The 14,105-nt window shown below is 37.1% G+C and overlaps 1 protein-coding gene across 4 annotated transcripts in view; it reads left to right on the forward strand.

Moving 5' to 3' along the window:
• LAMA4 (laminin subunit alpha 4) overlaps window positions 1-14,105 on the forward strand; it is a 147,338-nt gene that overhangs the window by 113,783 nt on the left and 19,450 nt on the right. For all 4 annotated transcript variants that reach the window (XM_068551210.1, XM_068551209.1, XM_068551211.1 and 1 more), the window contains 11 exons: window positions 829-1,005; window positions 1,676-1,821; window positions 2,291-2,453; window positions 3,333-3,466; window positions 3,929-4,100; window positions 7,130-7,261; window positions 8,707-8,849; window positions 10,455-10,593; window positions 11,050-11,187; window positions 12,828-12,961; window positions 13,888-14,052. In XM_068551210.1, coding sequence (XP_068407311.1) covers window positions 829-1,005; window positions 1,676-1,821; window positions 2,291-2,453; window positions 3,333-3,466; window positions 3,929-4,100; window positions 7,130-7,261; window positions 8,707-8,849; window positions 10,455-10,593; window positions 11,050-11,187; window positions 12,828-12,961; window positions 13,888-14,052 — 1,643 coding nt within the window. The remainder of the gene's footprint in view (window positions 1-828; window positions 1,006-1,675; window positions 1,822-2,290; window positions 2,454-3,332; window positions 3,467-3,928; window positions 4,101-7,129; window positions 7,262-8,706; window positions 8,850-10,454; window positions 10,594-11,049; window positions 11,188-12,827; window positions 12,962-13,887; window positions 14,053-14,105) is intronic.

Consider the following 14,105-nt stretch of genomic DNA (forward strand, 5'->3'; position numbering starts at 1 on the left):
ATACTCTGAATATCACCTCAAATCAGACCAGTTCAGCACGTTATATTGGGCCTCTTAGAAATGTATTTACTAAATCCTGCTTTGTTGTGATGCCTTTCTAAGGATCATTATAAGAAACATCTTAATGAACTCATCACTACAGTTATTATAATGATAAAGCCAGGCACTGGAAAACACTTTATAGTTATCATCTTGTTTCATTCTCATAACAAATTTATTGTCTTCATTTTACAGATGAGGAAACTACAGGTTAAGTGATTTGCTCATGGTTCCATAGCTACTAAGTGGCAGAGCCAGGTTTTAAGACCCCATCTAAGACTTCAAAGCTGGCCTCTAGACCCCTCCCAACTGTCCAGACATGGTCAAGGATATTGCTCACAGCCTCACCCCATGCTCCTCTTTTGAAGACCCTAGGGGAAAGGTCCTAGCTATGTTAGTACCCAAGATTAGTTATTATTCTCCTGATCAATTAGTTGTTAATTTTATGGGCCTTGTGAATTGTATAACTGACCAAGTATCCCTTCAAGCTGTTTAGTTCACCTTAACCAAATATGTAGTTCATTGTGGAATGCATATTTATCCTCATTCTTAGACCTACTTTGTCACCTTTTTGTTCTGCTTTCTTTCACCTCACTTTAAATTTAAACTATATTATCTTCCTTAAATCCTTTCTCCGACAAGTTGAGGACATAAGTAAACAAAGGCTTGGAGGTCATGGGTAAAGCTCAGAGACCTCATAAGGAATGAGGGAAGCCCATTGAGAACCATGGGAAAGCACTATGCCCATTTCTGCGGGGTACTTTTAATGGAATAATTTTGTAACTCCAGATCCAAGTCTCCATGATGTTTGATGGTCAGTTGGCAGTCGAAGTGCATCCCAAAGCCAGAATGGATGACTTAAAGACCTTTACATCCCTGAGCCTGTACATGAAGCCTCCTCCTGTGAAGCAAGCAGAGCTGGGTGGGACTGCAGATCAGTTCGTCCTATACCTCGGAAGCAAAAACGTAAGAGCATGTGGTTGTAAATGATGGAATAATGTTGAAAGGAAAGATAAGTGCTTTTTCTCTTGCCTTAAAACAAAGCTACCTGTGCAAATAAACAAAATTTCCATTCTAGCACCTCAAAAGGTATAGACCATTTTCAGGCCAAGACTAAAGCAGTGACTTTAGGAAAAGTAATTCCTTCTCTGTGTGGGATATTTCTGTGGTTTCTTCATACCGGCCTCACACTGCTAACTCTGAGGAGTCTGAATGCAGCGTTTCAAAGACATCCAGAGTACAGAGGCCGATTATGTTTCATGCTGAACCCTGCTTTGAAGGTGCATAGCAATCGGTATTGCCAGGCTGCATTATATCCCCTGATTAACCAAACAAGGTTAGCACACTCCTGGCAGCCATCAAATGTCCACAAGCCCGCAGTTGCTTGCCTTCCTGCCCAAGGTATATTTGTACAGGCATGGAGGGATCGGGGGGAGGGGCAGCACACTGATGCCACGGGGAGGCTGCAAAGGATGAGGCGCTGCCCAGTGTAACAGGCACTTTGGTAATAATTCAAGCCAGACATGCCTTATATACAGCCAAGCGTCTGGATTGCTAATTGTCCTTTAAAGAAATGAGAACGAAAGATGATATTCATTCATATGGAGTTTATTTAAGAGACTTCTTGACATTTCAGGCCAAAAAAGAGTACATGGGTCTTGCAATCAAAAATGATAACCTGGTGTACGTTTATAATTTGGGAACTAAGGATGTCGAGATTCCCCTGGACTCCAAGCCTGTCAGTTCCTGGCCTGCTTACTTCAGCATTGTCAAGATTGAAAGGTAAAGTGAATCCGTGACACAGGGCTCATCTGCAAATTTCATAAAAAATCTATTGAATGCACTCACGCGCGCGCGCACACACACACACACACACACACACACACACACACACACACACACACACACAGTCTTTCTGTGGATGTTGCTCCTCTTTCTTCCATTATTCCTGTATTCCTTCACAAATACCTTAGTGGGAAACAAAAAATTAGAAAGAATAGTCATCACTTCTAAAGAGCAATCTGATTATTAGATTTTTTTTAATCTGGCCAATCCATGAATTGATTCCAAGATGGAATGTCTCTTTTCCCCTTCCCTTTGATTGTCGACATTCTATAAATGCTTATGAAAGTGACAAAATCAAATCACCAATTCTGTGATGAAGGGACATTCACATTTTGACATTTAAAAAAAAACATATTTTCTACAAATTATCTGGCTAATAAAGAGTGAAAATTCTTTATCTGAACAGGGTAGGAAAACACGGAAAGGTGTTTTTAACAGTCCCAAGTCTAAGTAGCACCGCAGAGGAAAAGTTTATTAAAAAGGGGGAATTTGCGGGAGATGACTCCTTGTTGGATCTGGATCCTGAGGACACTGTGTTTTATGTTGGTGGCGTGCCTTCAAACTTCAAGGTGAGCTATCCAGCTATACTTTGACTTATTGCAAATCTATAGTAATTGTTTTTAGAAGTCCATAAAGCCTACAGTGATTCGGGGCTTGGATGGAAACTTTAATATCTTAAAAAAAAGAGTTTAGCTCAGTGGGTGGTCGAATTCTGAATTAGGATCTATAAATCTGCTGCTTAAATCTGGTCTGTGCTACCCATATTTTCATAGTGTCAAATACTTTCAAGCTATATCTAACACTTGAATATCAATTTATTTCATTCTGATACATGCATATGTAATTAATTACCCCCACCTACTGCAGGAATGTCTGTACCTTGTGGGTTTATAGCTAGTCTTCAGGTTCACAGACGACAGTTTCAAAAACTCAGTTTTCTCAGCTAATATACAGGCATGAAATGAAATACCTAGGATGAGGGAGGGGTGGGGTCTAGGAGGGGAGATGAGACCTGTTGAAGGACAGATACAGGAAAGGCCCAGGAAGACAGGGAGTTGATCTAGGATTTCAGTTGCAGAACTGTTACTCACTAGTGAGAGGCACATTATTGAACCGCTCTGAGAATTACTTTCCCTCTCTTTATGTGAGGACAGGAATACCTACCTCACAGAGCTGGTGTAAGGATTGACTTTGGTCATGAATCCACAGTCAGGTGTGTGACTGGCACATAGTATATGCTCAATAAACCCCACCCTCTCTAAGATATGGACAACTGAAAAATCATTGTTATTCTAAATGGTTTAGCATAGAATAGACACAAACTCAGGTCTAGAAAGATATTTCTATCAGTGGGAAGGTCCCCTTGACCTACTGTTGTCTCACTGCCTGATCTGTGTGGACTGGATGAGATGTGGTCATGGCACAGTTGACTTCACCTTGTTTCACAGCTCCCTGCCAGCTTAAACCTGCCTGGCTTCGTTGGCTGCCTGGAATTGGCCACTTTGAACAACGATGTGATCAGCTTGTACAACTTTAAGCACATCTATAATATGGATCCCTCCAAATCAGTGCCCTGTGCCAGGTAAGAAAGTGTTAAGAGTACTAAAAAATTGATAGCCATGCAAGAGCTGCAGATGAGACAAGTGTGGGTAAATATTCAGGTTTTCAGTCTTTTCTTGGGGGAAACCAGTTTTGAAACTGCATAATAGTCATGCCTGCGCGCAACTTTTCAGTTCTTCTCTATAATGAGCATGCACTATTATTAAAAGTGTTAAACTACTTGTTTGGAGCTTTGGTTTCAGATTCCAGAGACTGGGGTCTCACTAGAACCTTCTGTTATCTTAGCATATAGGGTAGAGAAAAAAAAATCCATTACAAACAATTTGTTTAAATGCTTCTTTGTGTCTCCGATGCAGACGTCAGGACTTCATTTAAATGCTATTAAGGCCCATGAAAAATGTCGTGAGAATGTGTTAAAAGGGCCTCACTTGAAAAGCATAACAGAAGCTGTCATATTCATATGATCCTTGTATTTTTATTTCAGAGATAAACTGGCCTTTACTCAGAGTCGGGCTGCCAGCTATTTCTTCGATGGTTCTAGTTATGCCGTGGTGAGGGATATCACAAGGAGAGGGAAATTCGGTCAGGTGACTCGCTTTGACATAGAAGTTAGAACACCAGCTGACAACGGCCTTGTGCTCCTGATGGTCAATGGAGTGAGTAAAAATAAAAATCCTACATCTTCTCCCTTATTGCCTTTACTTTCTGCCATGCATGTTTCTAGGAACCTTCCCAGGTTGAGTGTGTCATGCCATCAAACTGAAGTTTTAGCTTAGGAAGCAAAATTGGGTTTTTTTCCTTCAGGGAAATGATGTCAGCAGTAAGTAAAAGCAGCCATGAGATGCATTTCCCTGCAGTACATTTTTGGATGTATATTAAATATAACCCCTTTAATAAACTAAGGGAACTTTAAGGAAAATTAGCACCAAGATCTAGGCGAGCATGTGTCTACAGAAATTTAGCACTGACTTTTTAAATCATATGCCCTAATCAGTTAAAAAGAAGTTTGCATGCTTAATATATATGTGTGTGTGTGCGTGTGTGTATATATATATTTATATATATATATACACACACACACACATACATCTCTTTATTAATGATATACATATACTACATATGAATATAATATTCAAAACTAGGAAAAAATTTATATAAATACTGAATAAAAATAAATACAATTTTAAAATAAAGATGAAGTAAAATAAAATTAATTTTATTTTGCTAATGATACAAAAATTATTAATGGCAGTGTTAGTGAGAACAGTGTAATTAAACATGCTTAAGTATTTTTGAAAGTCTCATTAAACGCTTTGTGATACAAGTTTTGTCCTGAGTCCAGCTTATTTCAATACTAAGTTTTATTGGCTATCATAACTAGACAAGATACCTCATATAAATAAAAATGTAGGAAATATATGATTGGCTGTGCTTACTAAATCATGGTACGGTTATTCAGTCTCATTCACCAATTGGCAAAAGTTGTCTTTGAAATTCAGCTGGCACGTTTTCATCTTTCCTGATGTCAGTTCTTGCAAGGTAATCAGATATCGTATCATTTTGTAAACTTTAACAAAGGAATTCAAGACCATTAAAAATCTTCATTTGAAAGACTTTTGAACAGGTTAGAAATTTCTTTCCAGAAATGTTTTAATAGTGCAGATATGAGAGTTTTTATGGTAGTATACTTACATTCTTTTCATCAACAAATTTACTTACCAATAGAAAAAGTTCCATATGCATTTTTTAAAAACCATCTCCCCAGGGCTTCCCTGGTGGCACAGTGGTTAAGAATCTGCCTGCCAATGCAGGGGACATGGGTTCGAGCCCTGGTCCGGCAAGATCCCACATGCCACGGAGCAGCTAAGCCCATGCATTACAACTACTGAGCCTGTGCTCTAGAGCCCGCAAGCCACAACTACTGAGCCCGTGTGCCACAACTGCTGAAGCCTAGAGCCCGTACTCCACAACAAGAGAAGCCACCACAGAGTAGCCCCCGCTCGCCGCAACTAGAGAAAGCCCGCGTGCAGCAACCAAGACCCAACCCAGCCATAAATAAATAAATAAATAAATAAATAAATTTTTTTTTTTTTTAAAGAGACCCATCTCTCCAGAGTACAACTTTCTTCCCTGCCAAAATAGTTTCTCATCCATTGTTATAATGCCCCTACCTTGAAATTACAGATCAAGTATGTTTTTTTTAGTAGCTAGTAGGTCTTATACTACTAAGACGTTTGTCATCACAAATAAAGGTCAATAAATTTAGAATAATTCATTTTATAAGGAAAATGTGTAACCCTCTTGAAACTTAACAGCATTTTTAGTAATTTACAGGAAATAATCTGCAAACATCTACGTGCCTCAAAATATTTTCACATCACTGTATCTCAGTAGAAAATTACTGTAAATATTCTATTATTAAGTGACCTCACTCATGAATCCATGTAACCAGGCACACATAAACGTCAATAATTGCAATAGGCTAAACACAAAGAAATGGGTGGGGGGGTCATGGCCCGCCTTCAAGTGTGGAACTTCATTCTCAAAGCCTCACATACTGTGTGAATCTAAATCCCGTGAAAATTCATCCAAAGGACAAAATGGAGGCCCAGAGTCAATCCACGTATTAAGTATTAAAAGTTAGCTTCTTTCTCTATTTTAGAGTTTTAAAATGAGTATAAATAGAAGTTGAAATATTTTCTTTCTATCCCTCAGTGGATTTTGTTCCACATTCTCAAGAGTATATAAATTGTGTCCGAAAGATCACTTTCTGTGAAATAGGGACTTTCCATAATACTTTCAAATCCATTGAATTCTTTTTTTTTTTTGATGTGGACCATTTTTTTTTTTCAGTCTTTATTCAGTTTGTTACAATATTGCTTCTGTTTTTATGTTTTGGTTTTTTGGCTGACAGGCATGTGGGATCTTAGCTCCCCGACCAGGTATCAAACCCGCACCTCCTGCATTGGAAGTGCAGAGTCTTAACCACCGGACCACCAGGGAAGTCCCGAAAATCCATTGAATTCTTGTGTCTATGAACTGTCTTCTAAAACAAGCAAGTCTGACCAGTAAATTACTTGAGTGTTACAGAATTACTTTGGTTCTTGAATATCACATGGTCCAAGTGCATAATAATTCCGTATTTATCTACGTAACTCCAGTGTTTCAAAATAACACAGGAATGGCCTTCTTTTTCTTAGGTCCATATTTGCTGATAATTTTCTAAGATTCTTTTCAGCATACCTTGGAATTCTTTTTCAGTGTTACCAGTTTTGCTCTTAAAATGAAATGTAATCACATCTATTGGCCTGTTATAACTTTGAAATATTGCCTTAAAAAAGGGCAGTTGAATACATATGGTCTATAATACTCTTGTTTTCAAGATTGTTAAAGGTCAATAAGGTAAATTTAAAGTTTCATTAATTCACAAAGTAAATGAAAAACAATAGAAGATAGTTGTTTTAAATTGTAGATAAATATTAAAATTTTGGTGTATAAATGAGACATAACTGCTGATATGGATGTAGTTGTGATTTTTATTTCATAATAAGAATATCATGAGACTTCTTTAGTCTTCAAACAGTTTCAATAATAAAGAATACAGTGTTATTTCTCAAATTCAGCTAAACCTTCTCTTTCATAATAGCAGATGCCCACGTCTTATAACTTTTTTTCTTCTCCACAGAGTATGTTTTTCAGCCTGGAAATGCGCAATGGTTACCTACATGTGTCCTATGACTTTGGGTTTAGCAACGGCCCTGTGCATCTTGAAGACACAATGAAGAAAGCTCAAATCAATGATGCAAAATACCATGAGGTACTGATCGTTGCAGTTTGAGTATTTTGTTTTGTTTTATTTGTATTTAGATCTACTGATCTAATCAGATGGTCAAATGAGATAGGTGAGAAAGTTATTAAACTGAACACCTTCACATATAAAAACCAAGTGAAAGGCCCTCACCTACTCAACTCCAGGACAACATTTGCTTTAAAAGAATGGATATTTTATCATATTGGAGTTGTTTTTTTTTAATTTATTTATTTATTTATTTATTTATTTATTTATTCTTGGCTGCGTTGGGTCTTCTTTGCTGTGCACAGGCTTTCTCTGGTTGCCATGAGTGGGGGCTACTCTTCATTGCAGTGTGCAGACTTCTCATTGCGGTGGCTTCTCTTGTTGCAGAGCACAGGCTCTATGCACATGGGCTTCAGTAGTTGTAGCACGCAGGCTCAGTAGTTGTGGCACATGGGCTTAGTAGCTCTGCGGCATGTGGAATCTTCCCAGACCAGGGATCAAACCCATGTCCCCTGCATTGGCAGGCGGATTCTTAACCACTGCGCTACAAGGGAAGTCCCACATTGGAGTTTCTAATAAAAGAGTCAGTGAAGATTCATTTTAATTGCTTCATTGATCAAAAGACTCCCATTAATACTCTATCTCTTGATTACGATGGCACTTCTATACATTTGTTGAAAATGAGAGTGTAGATACACCGCCATTTTTTTGCTTTTTCCTTGAGTCCCATTAAATGTAAAAAGAGTAGATATAAGTAAATAATTTCCTTTTAAACCATTTATCCAAAACTTAGAAAATACTAACACAGATTTTCTTATAAAGAAAACCCACAAAGACTGCTCTTTAGTCCTGAAACAGATGTGAAGTATAGTGATAATATATTTCATCTATTTTCACTAACAACTACTTTAAATCTACACTTTAATAAAATATATAAAAGGCATAGTATCTTTTAAGTTGAACTGAAATGCAGAGAGTAGAAGCTATATTTCTCTTTTCAGTTCAAAGTCCATAGCCTTCACGAGGATGGTTTGCAATAAAAGAATAGTTTAACTATTTCTCTGACTGGCATTTTCCCACATTCATTAAAGCATCTCACTACACCACCAAAAAATGACACCTGGCAGCATTCAGTCCAGGGTCCAGAAGGTAACTGTTTATAATTTTTTTCCTGAATCCCCTCAAAGGGGCAAAATAAAACAGTTGGTCTCATAGCAAAATTTTTCTTGGGCTAGCTCTGTCTCCACATGGAAACCCTTCTCCAGCAAATACGAACTTCTGGTTATGTAAGTAAGAGTTTTCATGTCTGTGAGTAAGAAAGGAAGATCTATTCCCCGCTTTGTGAACAAACAAGCATAAGACCATGGAGGCCCAGCTCTTACAACCAGAATAATTAAAATATATAGCAGTCTTCAAAAAGGTGATTGTTAAGCAGTGATAAACTTACTATGCATTATTTCTCCCAGATCTCAATCATTTACCACAATGATAAGAAAATGATTTTGGTAGTTGACAGGCGACATGTCAAGAGCATGGACAATGAAAAGATGAAAGTACCTTTTACAGACATATACATTGGAGGAGCTCCCCCAGAAATCTTAGAATCAAGGTAAGCTTTTTTGTTGTTGTTAAGCTGCTTGTTCCTAACGAAGCACTGGGCTGAGGCTTCAACATCCAGGAGAGGTGTAGTAAATGTTGGAGCATTCCCACCTACTACTTCTGTACACATTTACAGGAGCACACACACAGTCACTCACCCGTGGGCCCTGTGCAGCTAGTCCTCATGACCCCCTTAAACTGTCATCTAGTAGATGTGATCTACAGATTTCTTTAATTATTTTTTACTCTTAGAACATCGTCTAATGCAGTATTTCTTATCCGCAAGAGGAAAGGTGGAGCATGTGTATTATGTGAAAACAAAGAAGCGTTGTGCTCATTTACTTTTGTTTTAGTATTAATTTAGACTTATTTGAACTCTCAAATAGCATCTTAGGGTAAACAAAAATTTTAAGCCTGTGGGGGTTGTGTATTAAGTATAATGAAACATTACTCTAATATATTCAAAAATTCAGCTGTCTCTTATTACAATCGGTTCATAGCATCAGAGACTCTTAAAACTGAGAGACAACTTTAGGATATTCCAGTCCAGTCACTCTCAACCCTGGTTCTCATTAGAATAACCTAGAGAACTTTTATAAACATCATTACCCAGGACCATTCTCCAGAAATTCTAATTGTTCTGCGATGAGGCCCCAACCATAAGCTTCCTTTCCAAACTAAATATCCTCTTCAGTTCCTTCAGCCATGCCACATGGGATCTTTAACCATTATGGTTGCTGTATGTGCACCTCAGTCTGTCAATTAGCATGGTCATGCAGGTATGATCTTGTCAGAGCAGAGTACAGTGGGACTGTTACCCCTTAATTTGGCCAGTGATCACCTAAAATACATGGAAGTCATTGTAGCTTGCTCAAAATTAACTTCATATTCATACAATATCCAATAATATGTTCTTGGGCACTTCCTATCTATTAGCCATAATGATGGGTGCTAGGATTACAGTTTTGAGCAAAGTGCCATCCTTGATCTTAAAGATAAAGGATTTCTCACTTTCCTATTGCTCCAGAGGCCCAACGTTCACTAAAAACTTCTCTAGCTTTAGTTGATTAGTGTGTTGCAGATACATTAAGGACAAGTAAATGAGTTCATGACCCAAGTGGATTAGTGGAAGACTGAAGACCCGGGTTCAAATCCTAACTTACCACTTGTGACATTAAAAAAAATTCCTTAATATTTCTCAGTTTCACTTTATAGGTAAACCATGTGAAACTGCCAATTTTTGACCCATACATATGTCAGTTCATTATGGTTCAACCTATTAATCATCTGTAAAAGGGAAATAATAGCATCACCATCTATATCACTGAGTTGTTATACAGATAAAATGAGCTAATGTAAGTTAAAGGATCTTGAAAACTATAAAGAAGTAAACAAATTGGCTTCGTGCAGAATAAAGCTGTTCTGTATGCAAAGATTAGACATTACTATGTGCTTATGAAAGAAGGCATGAGAATATGAATAATTCTAAAACTATTAAAAATAACTATAAATAAAATCAAATTTTTATATCCCACATATGTAGGGTAACATCATCATCACCACCACCACCATCATCATCATGGCTGTGTCAGTAAAGACTAATTTTCTTTTCCAGGACCCTAAGAGTACACCTTCCCCTGGATATCAATTTCAGAGGATGCATGAAGGGTTTCCAGTTCCAAAAGAAAGATTTCAATTTATTAGAACAGACAGAAACCCTGGGAGTTGGTTATGGATGCCCAGAAGACTCTCTTGTAAGTACACGATCAAAAGGTTTTTAATAAATAGACAAGAAACTTAACTGCTCTTAAAAGCTGAAAAAGCTTTTTTCTCTGTGATCCTGTGTACACCTTGGGCTCTTTTCTGCCACCAGTGGAAAGAAGAATCATTAAGCTAAAAAGGCTTGTGGGGATCCTCTGTGACTTGTCCAGTTGCTTCACTTTTCAATGGTTGGGGCTTCCAAAGCCCATAGAGGCTGCGTGAGCATCTTCACTCACTCATGGTGGAGGAAGTAGGGAAGCTGAAACCCCACCTTTTAGAGGCATACAGAAGGAAGGCTAGCATGCCTGAATTCCAGTATAAACCAGAAATTAAAACATGACTATTAACGTAGGAGCTAGCAGATAAGGCCTTTGGTATGTAAGAAATGGACATTTTAAGCATTTGATAATTATCACCAACATTGTATTCCTACTTTCTTTGGCACACAGATATCTCGCAGAGCATATTTCAATGGACAGAGTTTCATTGCTTCAATTCAGAAAATATCTTTTTTCGATGGCTTTGAGGGAGGTTTTAATTTCCGAACATTACAGCCAAATGGGTTACTATTCTATTATGCTTCAGGGGTAAGTGTTTGTTTTTCCCTGTGGAAGCTTCTTTGTGGTAATTGTTTTGTCTATTAAAAATACTTTTAAGCACATTAAAAGTGATTTTCAATTCAGATTAATTTTGACTCGTGTACACACACAAATGTCTCATTTCAGACACTTTGTAAAATATTATATATATTGTATATGAGGAGTTTTTAACCTGGGCTTCATAGACCCACCTCTCAGGGGTTCATGGAAAGAATTCAGTGGGTCTGTGAACTAGGTGAGAAAAAATTACAACTTTATTTTCTCTAACTAAAATTTAGCATTTTCTTCAATTGTGAATGTTGGCAACAAACCACAGTAATATTAGCAGTACCTGTGACTTTGTCATTAATAGAAATCACAGGCATTTTTCATTGCACATTATAGTTGTCACGGGTATCTCAAAATATCATTTTTGCTCATTGCTACTTCTAAATTGCAGTAGTTATTAGATCTGCTAACAGATTTTATTATTTAGTGCCTTAATGTAGAAGTACATATATAACTATATCACATATTTATTGTTTCAATATTTTGAAACTGTATTCCAATGTAATTGGTTTCCTTTGTATTCCTACATATTTTGTTCAGTGATTTTTAAAATATTTTATGAAGGGGTCCATATGTATCACCAAACTGCCAAAAGAGTGCATAGCACAAAAAATGTTAAGAACCTCTGTGTATATATACAAACTCATGTGTGATTCAGTTTGTGAAATAGTTCTTGAATTTGCTATAGAACACTGTAGCTCAGCTTATAAAGATATACTGTGTCAAGAATAAAATAAGGTTTGTAAAAGTTTGGTGACCTTAAGATCTAACTGATTTATCTCTGAAAAGGTCATCACCAATATATATACACTGATGGACCAAGTCATAATATGATTTATAAAAGCAGCTTTTACTTTTCATTCTTATTACCTTGTATCTGTCACATTTATATCCAATTTAAATCAGTAGCATCTGTGAGGATTTACCCAAAACACTTTGTAGGACCTCTGCCTCAAACCTGCCTCAGATTACCATGGTTAGTTAAATAATACCTTTTGTCCACAAAAAGTAGTTATGTTGAGGGCTAACTGTAGAGGTTGACGCCCACATAAGGGAAGAGAAGGAAGATTATCATTTTGCCAATATTTTAAGACAAGCAAATTCAGAAAAAGATGTTAACTTCTGCTATTTTTAAATTTTTCTGCCTCTGTAGATGAAAAGTGAAACATTTTAAAAAGCCACATTAGCAAATTAACCCTTGCCTGGTCATCTAGCTACATCCCCAAGGAAATTCAAATATTGCCTTTTCAAAAGTGAGACTGATGACAGAATAGAAATGCCTGAGTTAAGAAAGTAACTGATGCTGGGATGACAACTACTTAGCATGACAAAATCACCTGAAATTTTCAGTTCAAAATACAGGAAGTTCCTCTCTCCATTGAAATGTATCTGATTTTATAGGTAACACCAATACAAGCAATAGAGTATTTTGTTGTTGTTGTTCATAGAAATTATTTTTCAAGCAAACTTCCCACACGATGGGTGTTCCTTGAAGCAATCCCATTAAGTAAGTGTTGAAAACGTGTCCATCTTTTGGATACCTGGCCTCCCTCGTTAAAAAACCTGTGCTTGCATTTCAGTCAGACGTGTTCTCCATTTCATTGGATAATGGCACTGTGATCATGGATGTAAAGGGAATCAAGGTGCAGTCGGCAGATAAGCAGTATAATGACGGGCTGTCCCACTTCATCATCACCTCTGTCTCCCCCGCAAGGTACAGCTAGCTCCTCACTTCATTTTCTTTCCACCAGGTGGCTTTATCTGTAGGGCATGATTCCGCCCAGTGACCACTGTGAATAATAGGCTATATTATTACTTTTATAGTATTTAAAAAAATGATAGAAGGAACAACTTACCTTCTTTTTAAAAATTGATATTAATTTTTAAGACATGCCAAATAAATCACTATAAAATTAACTAACAGGTATGTAAAGTTTTTTTCCCAGTGAAACCATAAGCTATAATCTCCTTGAGGGGAGTACCTGCACATAGCACTTACTAAATGGAGTGCAGTGTTTTGCACATAGAAGGAGCTCAGCAAACAATTGGTTTCATTAGGTTTTAATTAAACAATTGAGAATGTTGCATTTACGGCCAGACTTTAAAAAGTCTAACTTTATCTTTAAAATATGTAATACTGAGTTTCTTTTTCATAAAAAGAAAGTCTTTCTGGAAAAAGAAGGAAATTTCTGTTGTAGACTGCTGCTATTCTATGTCCACTTCTATGGAGCCCTCCCATTATAAAACACATTAAAAGGTCTTTTCAAGACACCATTTCCAATCACTATCAATGTGCTTTACAATGAAAATAGTTTCCCACAAATGTGATTAAATGATCACCATGATTTATGTTCTGATTCTTCCACACCAAAAAAAAAAAAAAAAAAAAAAAAGTTGCCAATGACTAGTCATCTGAACTTGCTTCTATGGGTTTAAATTCTAGTCATGGTTTGGAGAGTCTTTTCTGCATATAGACATAGTCAACCATTTTATCCTGAGTCTCATGAAGAGTCTGGCAACTTGTTATCTTGTCACTAACCAAATGTTCCATTTCAATTCCATGAGAAAACCTGCAACCTAGAATGGAACTCGAGGTAAAATGTTAGCTGTGTAGTGCTTAAAGAAGCTTTTTCCTTACAGGTATGAATTGATAGTAGATAAAAGCAGACTTGGGAGTAAGAACCCTACCAAAGGAAAAGTGGAACAGACACAAGCAGGTGAAAAGAAGTTCTACTTTGGTGGCTCACCCATCAGTCCCCAGTATGCTAATTTCACTGGCTGTATAAGTAATGCCTACTTTACCAGGTATAATATTTTTATTATTCATAAATCTGAATGATTGATAAAGAAGATCAAGT

Source organism: Eschrichtius robustus, chromosome 9 (genome assembly GCF_028021215.1).
Source record: "Eschrichtius robustus isolate mEscRob2 chromosome 9, mEscRob2.pri, whole genome shotgun sequence".
Lineage (NCBI taxonomy): Eukaryota > Metazoa > Chordata > Mammalia > Artiodactyla > Eschrichtiidae > Eschrichtius > Eschrichtius robustus.